This window comes from Mesoplodon densirostris, chromosome 10 (assembly GCF_025265405.1).
Source record: "Mesoplodon densirostris isolate mMesDen1 chromosome 10, mMesDen1 primary haplotype, whole genome shotgun sequence".
Classification (NCBI taxonomy): domain Eukaryota; kingdom Metazoa; phylum Chordata; class Mammalia; order Artiodactyla; family Ziphiidae; genus Mesoplodon; species Mesoplodon densirostris.
In genome coordinates this window covers 41,619,105-41,640,225 of record NC_082670.1, presented here as the reverse complement: position 1 = coordinate 41,640,225, position 21,121 = coordinate 41,619,105, and the positions used below count along the sequence as shown (strand labels likewise).

The following is a 21,121-nucleotide window of genomic DNA, read 5'->3' as shown; positions in this document are numbered from 1 at the left end:
GTGTGACATTCCAGCTAAACCATAGCAACACTTGGAAAAAATATGAAATAAAAGCTTTTTGCATTACTTTTACATCAACTATTACAGGGCAAACTGGGGTCAACTTATCCCAAAGCACTTGGCACATCACAAACAGTGGCAGAAACTTCTACCATCACAATCTGGCATCCTGGTAACTTCCAGATTTTCTGGGCTTCAAGCAGGCAAGCCAAGCATAAAGCAAGGATGAAATAAAATGCAGACTTCAGGGCTTCCCTGGTGGCGCAGTGGTTGAGAGTCTGCCTGCCGATGCAAGGGACACGGGTTCGTGCCCCGGTCCGGGAAGATCCCACATGCCGTGGAGCGGCTGGGCCCGTGAGCCATGGCCGCTGAGCCTGCGCGTCCGGAGCCTGTGCTCCGCAACGGGAGAGGCCACAGCAGTGAGAGGCCCACATACCGCAACAACAACAACAACAGCAACAAAAAAGGCAGACTTCACGCACTAAAGGATATATTTACTATCTTTAGAAACGGTGGGTTGAGGCTTTCAGTTTTTCTACAGCAATGCAGCACGATGAATGCTCAATATATTTTTCCAAATCTTTTTTTTCAACCAATGTTTTGATTTTCAACATCCCTCCTACAGAAAATCTCATGTAGAGGCAGGAAACACATGAAGGTGGTGGTGGTGGTTTTACATTTTGGGGGAGACAGTGTGAAATTACCACTCACCTGAGGTAATTCTGACAGTTGATTTCCATCCAACCAGAGATCCTTTAGATGTAAGAGAGCGCCAATCGATTCTGGCTAAAACAAAAAGTAATGTTATGGTAACAAAGCTCCAATTTCCAGCCTTCCATTAAGAAAGAACCCTAATTCAACAGTTAGTAATGGGGTACTGCAGAGGTCGTTTGTTGGTACTTCTCCAATATCAGCCCCCTCTTCCTAAAAGCATCTCCAACGCTCCCCAAGAATGCCAGCTGTTTCCACTGATGCCCATCATCTCTAGCCGTGACCCTCCACCCCTGAATCATAATTCTTAACCTGTGTGAACTGAAGCACATTCTCTAATGCTGCCAAGCTGCATCCGTGGAAACACTGGCTTACAAGCATCCTTACAGATCTCCCCCAAAATACTTTGTGATCGTGACTAAGAAGAAGGTGAAACTCAAATCTCTCTTCAGTACAGACTTACCAAATTATATATTTCATTGTTTCCTAGATCAAGTTCTTCTAGTCTCCGTAGCTGGGTTAGAGAGCTATTAAAAAAAAAAAAAAAAAAAAAAACAAAGGGAGGGAGCTCTTAGGACTTAGAAATGCTGAGCAATATGGCATTCCTCACTTGGACTAGTTTCCCAAAATAAGATTCATCTGGATTTTATGGTCATAATTATTGCACAGGAAGGACTATTGAGAGAAGGCTGGCATCTCTCAAATTTTCCAAAAGACACAGAATTTCTTTTTGACAAGATACTGTAGTACTTTTTTTTTTTTTTTAATGCTTCAAGAAGTTCATTCAGTACATAACCCCCTCTCCTTTTCCCCAGAGACTCACTCAGGGAGATACGTAAGAAGATTCTCTCTCAGTTCCAGTGAAGCCAGGTTATAAAGACTAGAAATGAACAGAAGGAAAAAGTATAAGGAAAGTTCCTGAGATTCTTCCTACTCCACTCCCCCAAAGTACACACTCCTCAAGGAGCAACTCTTAATAAGACCTTGTACGTCACTTCCCAGGGGAAAACATCTATGACCACCTCCACCCCCACTGAAAACAGCATCATCTCCACTTCCCAAGTTTTAATATTAAAATAAAAAGAGCAGTGTCATCACAGTAAGGCACCCTCATGCATATACTTTGTACAGTTGATATGTGAAAATAACTCTCTAGCCCTTGAAAGACAACCACTCCCAGGACCAAGATAGCAGCCGAATATGTGCTTCTAGGCTTTAGAATGTCGAAAATGTGCTGTTGCCATAAAAACAGGAAAGCCTTTAATCTCACGGACCTCTTCTTACAAACATCAGTGAGAAACCATGCCCGTTTGAAAACAGTGGGCATATCGGTCCAGAAAGTCCACGTGCTCTACTTAAGACCACAAGTTTACAGGGCAAGGGAGCACTGAGATGCAGGAGGACTCAAGTAATAACACACTCCACACGGTGCCCACGATGAGAGACTGTGGTCAATAAGCAGCGGCTGTGGTAATGTTGCTTTTACTCTTAATAAACCCCGAATGGCACTCTTTTCATCAGATTCTCCTGCCTCTCGGCTGTAAGCCATGTCTATTAGGAACACGGTGCAAGGAGACAGATGCTCTCCCCAGATGCCGACGATCTGGGTGGCAGTGGCAATTCTGAATCAGCAGACACCACACACGTCCAAGTATGTCAGCACTGGCATGACGTACTGATTCAGTAGATCATCAGTTGGTCTATTTCTCCAGCAGGCACTGTGCTAAGCTCTAACCAATAGCGAACTCCAGCTTTTGCTAATGTCACCAGAGTAACGACCAGATTTGGAGGGCATTTACATGTGAGTGCACAGAACATGGGGAGTCATACATCATCTCAACACTCTCATCTGCCTTAATCCTCTGTACTCCTTCCAACATCAAAGCCAGAATCGCGGTCACTGACAAAGCCGGTTTCATAATATCAGAAAATGTAAATTTGATTTTCAGAAACAATACATATACACACGTAAAGCCCATGGGCTTGAAAGTGTATTTGAACTATACTAGGAAATGCACAGATATGGTATTTCCTCCTCTAATTTTAGAGAACTAAAACTAATTTTAGAAACTGAGTAACGGTTTTCACAATTAAAGCAAAAGCAAACAAATACAACTCTTTATAACATACTTTTTTTAAAAAAAAGTCAATATCCCTGCTAATAAGTAATTGTGAATTTAATATCAATTAGTCTCTCCCCAAAATGTACCAGGTGGGAGTCGCACTACCCAGTTCTACTGCCTCTGGGCCAAGCCTTCACGTAGAAGAAATAGAACACGGGAGGAAGAGGGTGCAGTATCTGCCCCCAAAAGCAACCTGTAGATGAGGGGGAGATGTGACGTTACGCACAGTAAAAGTAAAAACTTAAAAACAAAGGGCTTTGTTTTCAATTTTAAATGTTCCTGGAACCGCTAGCCAGTTTTATGGGGAAGGTGATCATCATTTGGCTGTTTTCACATTTCTATTTTAAAAACCAGATAGAATTGTCATTTTATCTATTTAATGTTCATTACTTTCATGCCTCTTTTGACCCACTAAAGACAACCACTAATGAATGGAGGGGAAAAGTCCTTCTTTGCTTCAAAATCTTTACTCCCTGGGCATCATCAAAAGCATCTTGCAAAGAAGCAGTGTCACCCAGGCCCTGCTACTGAGTGTTGCACCAAGGTCTGCAGCCCTGGTCTGAGGCCTCCTGCCTGAAACAGAACAGAGCTGGGACCCACCCGCCACCTGGGACGCCACCTGGGGCAGGAGACGCTGGGTGAGGCGCCTTACCTGTGTCATCTCTGGACCAGGAACAACCAGCACATTGTCAATACCACTGGGATGACACCATTAGGAAAGTGAGGTCCATCAGACAGCGGAAAAGTCACAATTCAAATCTGGTGAAAGCCAAAACTCTGCCCTCTCCCTGAGGAACACCATTCTCTGGAACTCTCTCATTATACTTTACATTTTAAAAACACCTGTCAGCGACTTCCCTGGTGGTCCGGTGGCTAAGACTCCACACTCCCAATGCAGGGAGCCCGGGTTCGATCCCTGGTCAGGAAACTAGATCCCACATGCCACAACTAAGAGTTCACATGCCGCAACTAAAGATCCCGCACACCACAATGAAGATCCTGCATGCTGATCCCACGTGCCACAACTAGGACCCGGTGCAGCTGAATAAATAAATAAATAAATATTAAAAATAAAATAAAATAAAATAAAAACACCTGTCAATTTGGGGCAAATACAGGAATCTTACCTCCTCAACCACACCAAGGACATTGGGGTTTTTGCAGATTTATGTCACTTTAAAAATATAACACATTTTGAAATTATCTCTAAATTTTGTCTTAAGGGGAAAAGGCACAGGCCACAGTTACTGAAAGCAAATAATTCTTGAGCGAAAATGCTGCAAAAACACCAACAGGCTTGTGAATATATAGAGCTTATAATAACAACATCACCTATCGTGCTAACACCCAAATATAACACCCTGTTACGTAAGAAGGTTCTGACTATAAAACCTCTTAGTTTCTATCATTTGGGGATAGTAGCGAAATGTGGATGCATGGGTGTTAGTTACAGTGACAACAAAAAAATATCCTATTTTTGTAACCTTTCAAAACTCAAAAATTAATTTAAAATAAAGTGTATAAAATAATATCCTTTCTGGGGTGATGCTTCCCCGTTATCTTAAACTATTTAAACTGAAGAAACTGGGATATTATAATCAGACTCTAGGGACCCACTGATGAAAGGTCATCTAAAAAGAGTCTGAGAGGAACGAGGGCCATCCCTCACAACTACTTGGATTTGCTTGGCTGAAGTGCTTCATCACAGTGCCTCAATTCCCCTAAAATGAATACAATCATATCTATTGCAGTAAATAGGGCATGATATATATTCCCTTCAAGTTAACAGAGCCAATTTGGTACCTTGCTTCCTTGAGATAGCCCTGTGCCCAAACTCAATCAGGGGCCTCACAAATATGTGTGCCCCGAGTCAGGGTCTCTGAAAAGATTGCTATAAGATGCTATCAACCACAGGAGTCATCTCCTCTGCCCAAAACCTCCTCCAAGGACAGGCCTACAGATGGGGAGCGGCTGGCACTGGCCAACTTTTAAGGATACATCGTCCATAATTGGTGACTCGAGGAACAACAATGAATAAAAAGCAAAGACAGTGGTTTGACTACAGACGCCCACCTCCCACGTAAGCCCAAACCTCGGAGTGTAACCTGGACTGGTTGTTCTCAGTTCGATCATTAACTGATTCTCGAATGAAACTATGGGTTTGGTTCTCATCAGTAACTTGCCCTGGACAGTCCCAGACCAAACACAGAATCCTACCAGCCCCTCCAGAACGTGGTTCTCCAGGCCACTCTAGGAAGAACTGACATAAAACATGGTCTGCTTGAATGCAGGTTTAGACCAGAGACATTAAGACCAAAATGAATGGACGAATGATCTCCTCCCCTGGCTTTTCCAAATACAGCAGCTTCGATCAAGACTCCAGGATGGGAAGACGCTGGGGAGGTCGTGAAGGAAGAGCTGGCTGCTGCCAAGAAGGTCCTGCTACAGCTCCTGAGTTTACCACTACCTAACCTGAGGTCAGGACTGGTCTGAAGGTGGCAGGTGCCATCTGTGTCTTTTCAGTAGTTCCCTTCGGAGACTGGAGCCCTCAGCCTGCCATGAACATGGGTCTACAGCTTCCACTGCTCAGGCCTCCGATAGTGTAAGGAATATAAAGATGGAACACCCATTGTAATCTGTAGCACTTAAAAAATGGATACTGGCCTATTCTACTACGAAGATGTCTTATGAAATTTAAAAAAGTGATTTAAGTGCATGACTAGAAGACTTTCTCATGAAGATCTTCTTCCAGAAGCTATTTTTTGAGACAGGCAATATACCTGTAACGTCCCTGTGGAAGAGAGGCTCTTGGTGCTCCAGCCAGGCATCAGGGCTGAGCCTCTGTGGTGGGAGAGCCAAGTTCAGGACACTGGTCCACAAGAGACCTCCCAGCTCCACGTAATATCAAACAGGGAAAATCTCCGAGAGTTCTCCATCTCAACGCCAAGACCCAGCTCCAATCAATGACCAGCAAGCTACAGTGCTAGACATCCTATGCAAAACAATTAGCAAGACAGGAACACAACCCCACCCAGTAGCAGAGAGGCTGCCTAAAATCATAATAAGGCCACAGACACCACAAAACACATCACCAGACGGGGACCTGCCCAACAGAAAGACAAGATCCAGCCTCATCCACCAGAACACAGGCACTAGTCCCCTCCACCAGGAAGCCTACACAACCCAATGAACCAACCTTAGCCACTGGGGACAGACACCAAAAACAATGGGAACTACGAACCTGCAGCCGGCGAAAAGAACACCTCAAACACAGTAGGTTAAGCAAAATGAGAAGACAGAGAAACACACAGCAGATGAAGGAGCAAGGTAAAAACCCAACAGACCAAACAAATGAAGAGGAAATAGGCAGTCTACCTGAAAAAGAATTCAGAATAATGATAGTAGAGAGGATCCAAAATCCTGGAAATAGAATGGAGAAAATACAAGAAACTTTAACAAGGACCTAGAAGAACTAAAGAGCAAACAAACAGTGATGAACAACACAATAAATCAAAATAAAAATTCTCTAGAAGGGATCAATAGCAGAATAACTGAGGCAGAAGAACGGATAAGTGATCTGGAAGATAAAATAGTGGAAATTACTACTGCAGAGCAGAATAAAGAAAAAAAAAAGAAAAGAATTGAGGACAGTCTCAGAGACCTCTGATACAACATTAAACACACCAATATTCGAATTATAGGGGTCCCAGAAGAAGAAGAGAAAAAGAAAGGAACTGAGAAAATACTTGAAGAGATTATAGTTGAAAACTTCCCTAATATGGGAAAGGAAATAGTTAATCAAGTCCAGGAAGCACAGAGAGTCCCATACAGGATAAATCCAAGGAGAAACATGCCAAGACACATATTAATCAAACTATCAAAAATTAAATACAAAGACCAAATATTAAAAGCAGCAAGGGAAAAACAACAAATAACATACAAGGGAATCCCCATAAGGTTAACAGCTGATCTTTCAGCAGACACTCTCCAAGCCAGAAGGGAGTAGCAGGACATACTTAAAGTGATGAAGGGGAAAAACCTACAACCAAGATTACTCTACCCAGCAGGATCTCATTCAGATTTGACGGAGAAATTAAAACCTTTACAGACAAGCAAGAGCTAAGACAATTCAGCAGCACCAAACCAGATTTACAACAAATGCTAAAGGAACTTCTCTAGGCAGGAAACACAAGAGAAGGAAAAGACCTACAGTAACAAACCCAAAACAGTTAAGAAAATGGTAATAGGAGCATACATATCATTAATTACCTTAAATGTAAATGGATTAAATGCTCCAACCAAAAGACATAGACTGGCTGAATGGATTTAAAAAAAGACTGGTATATATGCTGTCTACAAGAGGCCCACTTCAGACCGAGGGACACATACAGACTGAAAGTGAGGGGATGGAAAAAGATATTCCATGCAAATGGAAATCAAAAGAAAGCTGGAGTAGTAATTCTCATATCAGACAAAATAGACTTTAAAATAAAGACTATTACAACAGACAAAGAAGGACACTACATAATGATCAAGGGATCAATCCAAGAAGAAGATATAACAATTGTAAATATTTATGCACCCAACATAGGAGCACCTCAATACATAAGGCAAATACGAACAGCCATAAAACGGGAAATCGACAGTAACACAATCATAGTAGGGGACTTTAACACCCCACTTTCACCAATGGACATATCATCCAAAATGAAAATAAATGAGGAAACACAAGCTTTAAATGATACATTAAACAAGATGGACTTAATTGACATTTATAGGACATTCCATCCAAAAACAACAGAATACACTTTCTTCTCAAGGGCTCATGGAACATTCTCCAGGATAGATCATTTCTTGGGTCACAAATCAAGCCTTGGTAAATTTAAGAAAATTGAAATCGTATCAAGTATCTTTTCCAACCACAACGCTATGAGACTAGATATCAATTACAGGAAAAGATCTGTAAAAAATACAAACATATGGAGGCTAAACAATACACTACTTAATAACCAAGAGATCACTGAAGAAATCAAAGTGGAAATCAAAAAATACTTATAAACAAATGACAATGAAAACACAACGACCCAAAACCTATGGGATGCAGCAAAAGCAGTTCTAAGAGGGAAGTTTATAGCAATACAATCCTACCTTAAGAAACAAGAAACATCTAAAATAAACAACCTAACTTTACACCTTAAGCAGTTACAGAAAGTAGAACAAAAAAACCCCAACGTTAGCAGAAGGAAAGAAATCATAAAGATCAGATCACAAATAAATGAAAAAGAAATGAAGGAAACTACAGCAAAGATCAATAAAACTAAAAGCTGGTTCTTTGAGAAGATAAACAAAATTGATAAACCATTAGCAGGACTCATCAAGAAAAAAAGGGAGAAGGCTCAAATCAATAGAATTAGAAATGAAAAAGGAGAAGTAACAACTGACACTGCAGAAATACAAAGCATTATGAGAGATTGCTACAAGCAACTCTATGCCAATAAAATGGACAACCTGGAAGAAATGGACAAATTCTTAGAAATGCACAACCTTCCAAGACTGAACCAGAAAGAAATAGAAAATATGAACAGAGAAATCACAAGCACTGAAATTGAAACTGTGATTAAAAATCTTCCAACAAACAGAAGCCCAGGACCAGATGGCTTCACAGGCAAATTCTATCAAACATTTAGAGAAGAGCTAACACCTATCCTTCTCAAACTCTTCCAAAATATAGCAGAGGGAGGAACACTCCCAAACTCATTCTATAAGGCCACCATCACCCTGATACCAAAACCAGACAAATTGTCACAAAGAAAGAAAACCACAGGCCAATATCACTGATGACTATATGAATATAGATGCAAAAATCCTCAACAAAATACTGGTAAACAGAATCCAACAGCACATTAAAAGGATCATACATCATGATCAAGTAGGGTTTATCCCAGGAATGCAAGGATTCTTCAATATATGCAAATCCATCAATGGATTTGCATACACCATATTTGCATACACCATATTAACAAATTGAAGGAGAAAAACCATATGATCATCTCAATAGATGGAGAGAAAGCTTTCAACAAAATTTAACACCCATTTATGATAAAACACCCTCCAGAAAGTAGGCATAGAGGGAACTTACCTCAACATAATAAAGGCCATATATGAAAAACCCACAGCCAACATCGTCCTCAATGGTGAAAAGCTGAAACCATTTCCACTAAGATCAGGAACAACATAAGGATGCCCACTTTCACCACTATTATTCAACATAGTTCTGGAAGTTTTAGCCACAGCAATCAGAGAAGAAAAAGAAATAAAAGGAATTCAAATCAGAAAAGAAGTAAAGTTGTCCCTGTTTGCAGATGACATGATACTATACATAGAGAATCCTAAAGTTGATACCAGGAAACTACTAGAGCTAATCAATGAATTTGGTAAAGTAGCAGGATACAAAATTAATGCACAGAAATCTCTTGCATTCCTATACACTAATGATGAAAAATCTGAAAGTGAAATTAAGAAAACACTCCCATTTACCACTGCAACAAAAAGAATAAAATATCTAGGAATAAACCCACCTAAGGAGAAAAAGTCCTGTATGTAGAAAATTATAAGACAATGATGAAAGAAATTAAAAATGATACAAACAGATGGAGAGATATACCATGTTCTTGGATTGGAAGAATCAACATTGTGAAAATGACTCTACTACCCAAAGCAATCTACAGATTCAATGCAATCCCTATCAAACTACCACTGGCATTTTTCACAGAACTAGAACAAAAAAATCTCACAATTTTTATGGAAACACAAAAGACCCTGAATAGCCAAAGCAATCTGGAGAAGGAAAAACGGAGCTGGAGGAATCAGACTCCCTGACTTCAGACTATACTACAAAGCTGCCGTAATCAAGACAGTATGGTACTGGCACAAAAAAAAAAAAAAGAAAGAAAAGAAATATAGATCAATGGAACAGGATAGAAAGCCCAGAGATAAACCCACGCACATATGGTCATCTTATCTTTGATAAAGGAGGCAAGAATATACAGTGGAGAAAAGACAGCCTCTTCAATAAGTGGTGCTGTGAAAACTGGACAGCTACCTGTAAAAGAATGAAATTAGAACACTCCCTAACAACATACACAAAAATAAACTCAAAATGGATTAAAGACCTAAATGTAAGGCCAGACACTATCAAACTCTTAGAGGAAAACATAAGCAGAACATTCTATGACATACATCACAGCAAGATCCTTTTGGACCCACCTCCTAGAGAAATCAAAATAAAAACAAAAATAAACAAATGGGACCTAATGAAACTTAAAAGCTTTTGCACAGCAAAGGAAACCATAAACAAGACGAAAAGACAACCCTCAGAATGAGAGAAAATATTTGCAAATGAAGCAACTGACAAAGGATTAATCTCTAAAATTTACAAGCAGCTCACGCAGCTCAATATCAAAAAAACAAACAACCCAATCCAAAAAATGGGCTGAAGACCTAAATAGACATTTCTTCAAAGAAGATATACAGATTGCCAACAAACACATGAAAGAATGCTCAACATCATTAATCATTAGAGAACTGCACATCAAAACTACAATGAGATATCTCACACCGGTCAGAATGGCAATCGTCAAAAAATCTACAAACAATAAATGCTGGAGAGGGTGTGGAGAAAAGGGAACCCTCTTGCACTGCTGGTGGGAATGTGAATTGGTACAGCCACTATGGAGAACAGTATGGAGGTTCCTTAATAAACTAAAAATAGAACTACCATACGACCCAGCAATCCCACTACTGGGCATATACCCTGAGAAAACCATAATTCAAAAAGAGTCATGTACCACAGTGTTCATTGCAGCTCTATTTACAATAGCTGGGACATGGAAGCAACCTAAGTGTCCATCAACAGATGAATGGATAAAGAATATGTGGCACATCTATACAATGGAATATTACTCAGCCATAAAGGAAACGAAATTGAGTTATTTGTAGTGAGGTGGATGGACCTAGAGTCTGTCATACAGAGTGAAGTAAGTCAGAAAGAGAAAAAAACAAATACTGTATGCTAACACATATATACGGAATGTATGAAAAAAGAAATGGTCATGAAGAACCTAGGGGCAAGACAGGAATAAAGACACAGACCTACTAGAGAATAGACTTGAGTATATGGGGAGGGGGAAGGGTAAGCTGGGACAAAGTGAGAGAGTGGCATGGACATATATACACTACCAAACGTAAAATAGATAGCTAGTGGGAAGCAGCCGCATAGCACAGGGAGATCAGCTCAGTGCTTTGTGACCACCTGGAGGGGTGGGAGGGAGGGAGACGCAAGAGGGTCGAAATATGGGGATATATGTATATGTATAACTGATTCACTTCCTTATAAAGCAGAAAGTAACACACCATTGTAAAGCAATTATACTCCAATAAAGATGTTAAAAAAAAAAAAAAAGATTTCAGGATGGAGCCTTCCCCATCAAGGCAACCTGGTCAATTCCACTCCAGCATCTCTGTATACCTTTCAGCAGTACCAAGTAAAGGACACGCTGCTGAGAAGTGATGCACTGGGGGGACCTGAATGCAATTCTGTCTACTTCAGAGGCCAGGCTCTTAACCACAGGCCAAGAGAAACTCCTCATGCATTTATCAGCTGCTTCAGTCAACACGTGGTATTATAGAGATGAAAGAAAGCATCCAGTACTTCTAATACTTTTACAAATGTGACCAAAGATTAGACACTGAGATGCAAATTGAGAATGACTGGTCTTTAATCCTCCGACCTCTAATAATGATATCAGCAGATTACTATACAACAGATACTGGTGCAAGCGCTTTCCAAGAATTAACTTTTATGGATGAGAAAATGGAGGCACAGAGAGGGGACCTGAACAAGGTCTTCCACAACTGGGAAGGGGCAGAGCCACGATTCACCAGGGAATCTGCATTTTTAATCACCATCTTCTGCCATCTCTCACCCTTCAGTTTGTGAAGTCAACTTTGTGAATAGGTAATCCATGAACCTACATGTATGTAAAACAAAGTATTCAGTAATAAGTCTCCTCCTACTTCTGTCTTTCATCTATCTGGTTTCCTACCACCTAGACCCTCTCACTAGAAATAACCCTTTTTGTTAGATATTTATGTGTTCACCTAGAGTTGCCTTTTATGCAGAGACAAACAGGTATGAATATATACGCTTATCCTCCTTTTTTTCACACGAAAGGTAGCATCCTATACAGAGCAGATATTTGTCTCCTTTCTTATCTGTACACCCCAGTATTTTTTTAATTGCATAGTATCTCTCTATCTATATAGACCTTAATTTTTTTAACCACTCCCCTAGTAACAGATCTTTTACCCTTCAATTTTAATTTCTGGCAAATTAAATTTCTATGTGATACCATCGGGAGGACCTCATCCTCCTCCTACAAAAACCGCTATTTTCTATCCTCCCTTCACTCCCGCAGTTTTTACCACCAAATGGGGCTTAAAAAAAGAAAAGAAAGACAAACACCTAACAAGCTCCTGCAGAAAGAGTGTGCACAGAAGTCTTTCTTTCCAGAACACTGATCTTAATGTTCTACACAGTCCCTGAGAGCAGGAGTTATAACAAGAGTTATACTCTTCTGTAAGCCAGAATGTAGGCCAACTATATTTTTAGGATTCTATTTCAGGGACTGGATGAGGGGTTACTTTAAAAAAATTTACATCTGTTCTCCACTATATTTCAAAAATTCCTTTCTAAACCACTTGGATTTTTTTTTCCATTTTGGTGGCCAACATCATTAAGAAAGTAAAGAATAAAATAAATTAAGGTGCCCCAAGCAAACAAATGGCAGTACAATATTAAACCATTAAAATATAAAATCTGTAAACATTTACAGCAATAACATTTGACTGGAATGGGGGAGAAACACACATTCATAGTGTTTCTGCTTTTTTAATACCAGATTAGTATTTAAGAAATCTCTAGTTACAAACTTCCTTATGGTGGCTTTGTTCTAGAAATTTTTCTAAAATTGTTCATTTTGCTTTTGGAACAACAAATATTTTACAGAAATTTCTGGGCCTCAAAAAAAAAAAAAGACCATTAAATACAGTAACAGTTTTCAAAAAGATTGATTCCTCTCAGGCAGCACGTACTAACAGGTCACCATTCCCAAGGGCAGCAGACACAAAATCACAACCACACACTTGACTTCAATCTGCCAGAGAACCCAGGACTTATCTGCTTCTTCCACTTCTATTAGCATATGGTGACAATCAAATCTTTATTGATAATAACCATTTAGTGACTGACCACTGGTTTTTGGGCACCATGCCAGTCCATTGCTTATATTTCTTCTTCTTAAATAATGCTCTTTTTCAAGGAGAAAATTTAATTAAACAGAGTAGAGATGTCTAGACATATTGAGGCTAACTTAACTTTTTTTTTTTTTTTCTGATGGCACCAGTTTCTTTAATGGCAAAGGATATGGAATCTCATGGAGCCAGATACACAAAGTCAAGACACAGCAGCTCCCGATGGAGGCAGAGCCTCCCCAGATTCTCAAAATCCTCCACAAGTTCCCGATGGGGCTTCTATATCCTCCCTACCCCGCCCCCATCCCTCCACAACACCTGGACCTTTTGGAGGCTCTGGCTGTGCAGACCTGCTGATCAACAGGTGCCAGTAACTGAGACAAAACGACTTCAGCACATTGCCTGTAAGGCTACCTTAGGGAGGAGTGCCTGTAAGAATAAACCTAGGTCCATTTCCAAGGTATAGCATCATCCCTCGGCAGCACCAGGCTCATTTGCCTAACGTCCATTCTTTTTATTTTTTTCATTGAGATATATTTCACATACTATAATATCCACATTTACAATGTGTACTATTCAGTGGTTTTCAGTATATTCATAAGGCTGTACAAACATCACCACTACCTAATTCCAGAAAATTTCCATCATCCAAAAAGAAACTTCAGACCCATCAGAAGCCATTCCTTATCCACACCCTGTTCCCCTCACCTGGCCCACCCCACCCCTGCCCCTGGCAACCACTAATTTAATTTCTGTCTCTACGGATTTACCTATACTGGACATTTCATATAAATGGAATCGTACAATATGTGGCCTTTTCTGTCTGACTTCCTTACTTAACATGTTTTCTAGGTTTATCCACATTGTAGAATGTGTCAGTACCTCACTACTTTTTATGGCTGAATAATATTCCATTACATAGACATAAGCACATTTTGTTTATCAGTTCATCACTGATGAAAATTTGAGTTATTTCTGACTTTTGGCTATTATGAATGATGCTGCTATGAACATCCATGCACACATTTTTATAGACATATGTTTTCTTTCTTTTTAATATAAATGTATTTATTTATTTATTTTTCGCTGCACTGGGTCTTTGTTGCTGCACTCGGGCTTTCTCTAGTTGCGTCGAGTGGGGGTTACTCTTTGTTGCGGTGCACGGGCTTCTCAATGCAGCAGCTTCTCTTGTTGTGGAGCACGGGCTCTAGGCGTGCAGGTTTCAGTAGTTGTGGCACATGGGCTCCAGTAGTTGTGGCACGCAGGCTCAGTAGTTGTGGCGCACGGGCTTAGTTGCTCTGCGGCATGTGGGATCTTCCCGGACCAGGGCTCAAACCCGTGTCCCCTGCGTTGGCAGCCGGATTCTTAACCACTACACCACCAGGGACATCCCTAGACATATGTTTTCAATTCTCTTGGGTAAACATAACAAGGAGTGGAACTGCTGGGTCATATAGTAACTATGTTGAACTTTTTGAGAAAGGACCTGCTCCCTCAAATGAGGGGCTGCATCTTTTTTATTGAAGTATAGTTGATTTACAATATTGTGTTAGTTTCAGGTGTACAGTAAAATGATTCAGTTATATATATATATACACTTTTTTCAGATTCTTTTCTATTATAGGTTATTACAAGATATTGAATATAGTTCCCTGGGCTATATAGTAGGTCCTTGTTGTTTATCTATTTTATATATAGTAGTGTGTGTCTGTTAATCCCAATCCCCTAACTTATCCCTCGCCACCTTTCCCCTTTGGTAACCATACGTTTGTTTTCTATGCCTGCAAGAGTGTTTCTGTTTTGTAAATAAGTTCATTCATATTACTTTTTAGATTCCATATATAAGTGATATCATATATTTGTCTTTCTCTAACTTACTTCACTTAGTATGATAATCTCTAGGTCCATCCATGTTGCTATAAACGGCATTATTTCATTCTTTTTTACGGCTGAGTAGTATCCCATTGTATATATATATCCCATCTTCTTTATCCATTTGTCTGTCAATGGACATTTAGGTTACTTCCATGTCTTGGCTATTGTATTAAATAGTGCTGCTATGAACACTGGGGTGCATGTATCTTTTCGAATTAAGAGTTTTCTCCAGATTCATACCCAGGAGTGGGACTGCTGGATCATACAGTAACCCTTCTTTTTTTTTTTTGCGGTATGCGGGCCTTCTCACTGTTGTGGCCTCTCCCGTTGCAGAGCACAGGCTCCAGATGCGCAGACTCAGCAGCCATGGCTCATGGGCCCAGCCACTCCACGGCATGTGGGATCTTCCTGAACCGGGGCACGAACCCGTGTCCCCTGCATCAGCAGGCGGACTCTCAACCACTGCACCACCAGGGAAGCCCCCTTTTTTTGTTTTTTAAGGAGCCTCCATACTGTTTTCCATAGTGGCTCCACCAATTTACATTCCCTAGGCTGCATCATTTTAAATGCCCACCAATAATGTATAAGGGTTTCAATTTTTCCACCAACATTCATTCATCTTTTTGATGACAGTCATCTAATGGGTGTGAAGTGGTATATCACTGTGGTTTTGATTTGCATCTATCTGTTAACTAATGATGTTGAGCATCTTTACATGTGCTTATTGGCCATCTGTATATCTTCTTTGGACAAATTATTCAAATTCTTTGCCTCTTTTTAATTGGGTTATTTGTCTTTTTAGTGTTGAGTGGTAAGAGTTCTTTATGTATTCTAGATATATGATTTACAAATATTTTCTCCCACTTGTAAGTTGTCTTTTCACTTTGTTGATAGTATCCTTTGATGCACGAAAGCCTTTGATTTTGATGAAATCCAATTTGCCCATGTTTTCTTTTGTTGCTCAGACTTCTTATGTCATATCTAAGAAACAACTGACTAATCCAACGTCACAAAGATTTACCCCTATGTTTTCCTATCAAAGATTTAACTCTTATATTTAGGTCTCTGATCTATTTAGAGTTAATTTTTGTATGTGGTGTGAGGTAGGGGTGTGACTTCATTCTTTTGCATGTGGATGGATATTTAGTTGTCCCAACAGCATATGTTGAAAAGACTATTTGTCCTCATTGAATTGTTTTGGCACTCTTGTCAAAATTGGTTAACCATAAATGCAAGGGTTTATTTCTGAATTTCCAATTCTATTCCATTGATCTGTATGTCTATTCTTATGCCAGTATCACATAGTCTTGATTGCTGTAGCTTTGCAGTTAAGTTTTGAAATCTGGAAGCATGACTCCTCCAACTGTGCTCTTCTTCTTTAAGACTGCTTTGGCTATCCTGAGTCTCTCATATTTCCATATGAATTTTAGGATCAACTCATCAATTCCTACAGAAAAGCCAGCTAAGATTTTGATGGGGATTGAGTTGATCTGTAGATCAATTTGGGTACTGTTATCTTAACAATATTAAGTCTTCTAATCCATAAACACAGGATGTCTTCCCATTTATTTAGGTCACTTTTAACTTCTTTGAATAATGTTTTGTAGTTTGCCGTGCACATGTCTTACATTTCTTCTGTTAAATTTATTCCTAAGTATTCTATTCATTTTGGTGCTTTATAAGTGGAATTGTTTTCTTAATGTCATTCTGGATTGTTCAATGCTATTATATAGAAATACAACTGATTTTTGTACATTCATCTTGTATCCTATAACCTTGCTGAATTCATTTATTAGCTCTAATAGTTTCCTGTGGATTCCTTAGGATTCTCTATATACAAGATCATGTCTGTCTTCAGGCTACCTCACTTTTGATAAGCAAAAAAATGCAGTTTGTGATTTACTTGAGTAGAAATTGATACAACTGGTCTCAAGAAAAATATTTTCACTATGAACAAGCTCTTTTGAGAGAAAAATTCATTCACACTTCGTACCAACGTTTGAAAACTCGTTAAAGCAAAATTATCCTTTCAGGCTTGACCGGTAGAATCTTCCAGGTGTGTTTAGCGATAGGATAGTAAAAAGTCATTGTCACTTGGCACTGTTTTCAAGGGCCTATCTGAAAAATCCGTTCTATTTGGACAGTTTTCTTAAAGCCCATCCCGGACTTGGAGCTCTACTCTCGAAGGTCCTATGAAGGTCTCCCTCCTCCTCCACCGCTGCCCTTCTGTGCTAAGTGTCACCTTCGATGATAAAGTCCTTTACTTAACTTTACCCCAACTTTTTCTAAGAGGGATTTAAAGAGGTCTTTAAAAAGTGCAAATATGCAAAAAGTTTCATGAATGAGAAAATGAGGGCCGGGGAAGGGAGGAGGAAACTAGTGTGCTCAGTGGGGCACCTGCAGCAAAGGAAATGCAGCTTTTTCCAGGGAGAAACCAAGTTCAAACCCCCTCTCTGCCACCCACTAGTGACACACACACACACACACACACACACACACACACACACACACACGGGCAGATTACTTACCCCCTTTTTACAGACAAAGCTAATGAAACTAGGGATGGTTCATGCTAACCTGTGAGTAGGGTGCTGTAACAGGACAGGTGTGCCCATCAGAGCATCGCCCCACCCCCCACCCCCACCCACTGTGCATGCCACGCAGCACCTCTGCCCCCAGGTCTCCGGGTCCCTTCATTCCATGGAAACTAACACAGCTGCTCTCGCTGATCGTGGGAACCAGCTCTGAGCTTTCTGGCAACAAAAGCAGAAAGGGAAATGTGATAAATGTCAGAACTGTTATTAAAAGGAAGATGCTTACAGTTCTCCCGGTGAGGCATTTTTCCCCCTAAAAAATAAATATTTTAAAAATCTCTCCCTAGTGTCTCCTTATATGGGGGAAATTAAGCAATATTAATGGATAATAATTATTCTTCAGTAGAAGATTTCAGGGCAATGGAAGCAGGTTCTTTTCATAGTTGTTTCTTTATGTCAACCTTTTATAGAAACTATATAGCATTTAGCCCAAAAAGTGACCGTGGAGGAACAGGTTAACGAGGTCCCAGCACAAAGCTTCTGGAACCCAACTGGATCATCTACGATGTCAGTTTGGAAACCAGCAGCATGCAGGAGGTAACACTGTGCACCCCGTCCCACAAAATTGTTCAGCGTGTCAGAGCCACGGCAGGGTCGGTATAGACACAAAGAGGGTCTCAGACCCAGAGCCCCATGGCTACAGGAGACAAGGTGGCCTGGGTGCACACGCTAACAGACACACACACACACACACACACACACACACAATCAAACACTGAACTAGCCTTCTGTGTGCAGACAAAGCACTCAAGGGCTGATTGTGTGCGCGATGTGGGGGGAGGGGAGGGGCAGTCAGGGAATCTGAGTCTGGGATCTATTTCACCTCTTCCAATCACTGGAGAAGGTTTCATGAAAGAGGCAGAATTTCAACCATTAGGTGGGGAAAAACCTCAGCCAGTTTGGAAAGAGAGGAGGCAGGTAAAGAATTCTGAAGTTCACTTTCATAAAAGGCTTTGAAGCTCTCTGCTTGGTTTGAGCAGAGCTCAGTGGGATCTACAACCCAGTGAAGACTCCCCAATGCATGCTGCTACAATAAACAAGCACCACCAAGCATCTGAAACAGGGGTCTCCAAACTTTGAGTGAAACACATATAAAGCAGACTTTTTAAATGAAAATATTATATGTAACACCGATACAAAAAAAAAAAAAAAAAAACTTTAAAGGTAATAGCAGAGCTGTGCTGGTGCAAACAGGGACCAGCAGAGACCATGAACCAGGGCACTGGTCCACACTCTCCACAACTCCCGGCAGGGACTTACCGGGAACACCTGGGGGCCCAACAAGGCAGAGTTTGAGAACCACTGGTCTCTGGCTTAAGGGACTCCCAAACAGTCTGCTCTAGAGTGGTGGTCCCCACACGTTTAAGAGTAAACCTTCATAATCCTTCTATTTATTTTAAAAATATATATAGATGCACTATGTGCCATTATATTGTACACATTATAAAATATATAAAAACAAAAAATTTTAAGTAGAAGATAAAACAAAAGAAAAAATATTTTTAAATATTTTACTAAAGATACAAAAATCTTTCTGGCTCTCCTTCGTGAAAGCAATGAGACTGAAAATACTGTATTATGTAGTAAATCTTTTGTTTTACATTTGGGTACAAAACTGATTCTAAATGATTTGATACTTGTTTAATGGCTGTAACAGGTGAAAAAGACACCTCACAAAGTTACACTGATCCAAGAACTGTGTCATCAGCTGCACTTATTAAATCACCCTATGACCAATTTTTTAAAATTTCTTCTGATTATGGAAAGGTCTTTGCTGAAATTCAGCTGATAAATTCCCATCTTCCCAACATCAAACACTTGCTCACAAAGACTAATCAGAAGGTGTATTTTTCTATTTTTAACAAAGGGGTTTTAAAACAGCCATTGAAGGTGAGTTCGTTTCCCGCTCTTTGTTAGGTATCACCTTTCCTTTGAAGGACCAAGTAATGTAGTACTCACGGGCCATCACAGAAAAGAGTCAGCAAATTTGAGACACTTTTATTCTAGTGAAAGAAAAATGTGTGCTTTTGCACGAAGTAACTCGTATAACTCTCTGTGGTTCAAAAGATTTTCCTGATCATTTCTCATCTCGCCACAAGTATTATAAAGATTCTACTACTTGAGAGACTTGCTTTATCAAGGTAACTGCACTGACGGTTACCTGGCATGTAGTCACGCCCTGCAGGACATGAACCACCTGGGCGATCCTGGCTGCTGCTCATCACCAACAACTGATGCTGCAGACTCCCAAGCACCCAAACAGTGCACTCAGCAATTCTGACAGCAGCAAGCTACTGTGCACTGAGGCAAACTCACAGGACCTCTGTATGCCTGTTGAGGACAGTGCCTCTTTGCAAAGCGGTGATGAACGCCGAGGACGTGGAAAAGGAAATGCCGTGGTATTTTGAGAAGCTGGGCAGGTGCCCATCGGGTATCCCACCTCCCACAGCACAGATATGGGGATGTTTAAGAATGAAATACAGGGCTTCCCTGGTGGCGCAGTGGTTGAGAGTCCGCCTGCCAATGCAGGGGACGCAGGTTCGTTCCCCGGTCTGGGAAGATCCCACATGCCGCGGAGCGGCTGGGCCCGTGAGCCATGGCCGCTGAGCCTGCGCGTCCGGAGCCTGTGCTCCGCAACGGGAGAGGCCACAACAGTGAGAGGCCCGCGTACCGCAAAAAAAAAAAAAAAAAAAAAAAAAGAATGAAATACAAATATTCAGTCTTTCAACGTATACTGTTACTTTTTCGAACGGTTGTTAGGACAAAAATGCTTATCGAGTTGTTTGGACCTGACTACTTAAAAAATGGACTGTTAGGTGTCGCTAGGGGAATGAGAAGAAAGTCGCTGAGTCCCTCAGGGCCGCGGGAGGCGTCTGTCCTACGGTGATGGGGGTGGAGTGGGGGAAAAGCAGGCCTGGGGCCAGGAGCGCCTGACTCCAGCTCCAACTCTGCCATCAACGCCCGAACGCTCTTCAAACTGCCGTCAGCGAATCACACGGGATGGGACAGGGTGCCCTCAGCTCCGAGGCCCTGCAAGGCTGCCTGTCCGAAAGGCTGGACTCTCTCCTCCAGGCGGGACACGCCCACCCGATCCTGGAGAAACCCACAGCTCTCCCAGTTAAGGCCACGTGCCGTGCCAGGTGCCGAAAGGAGACACCGAGATCCCGTCGTCAACTGAGGCTCAAAAGGCCAACACTGGGCTTCCGTGGTGGCGCAGTGGTTGAGAGTCCGCCTGCCGATGCAGGGAACATGGGTTCGTGCCCCGGTCCGGGAAGATCCCACATGCCGAGGAGCGGCTGGGCCCGTGAGCCATGGCCGCTGAGCCTGTGCGTCCAGAGCCTGTGCTCGGCAACGGGAGAGGCCACAACAGTGAGAGGCCTGCCTACCACAAAAAAAGAAAAAAAAAAAAAAAAAAAAAAAGGCCAACGCTGAGGTAGCTGCCCCATCTGACCCAACAGGCAGGGTTAATTTATACCCAAACCTCTACTTCAGAATCCACAGAGACAA

General features: G+C 41.1%; 1 protein-coding gene across 2 annotated transcripts in view; it reads right to left on the bottom strand.

Moving 5' to 3' along the window:
• Nucleotides 1-21,121, bottom strand: part of LRRC1 (leucine rich repeat containing 1) — a 129,101-nt gene that overhangs the window by 28,263 nt on the left and 79,717 nt on the right. For both annotated transcript variants that reach the window (XM_060109567.1, XM_060109569.1), the window contains 3 exons: nt 1,535-1,591; nt 1,175-1,238; nt 712-786 (listed from right to left, as the gene is read on the bottom strand). In XM_060109567.1, the coding sequence (XP_059965550.1) occupies nt 712-786; nt 1,175-1,238; nt 1,535-1,591 (196 nt within the window). The remainder of the gene's footprint in view (nt 1-711; nt 787-1,174; nt 1,239-1,534; nt 1,592-21,121) is intronic.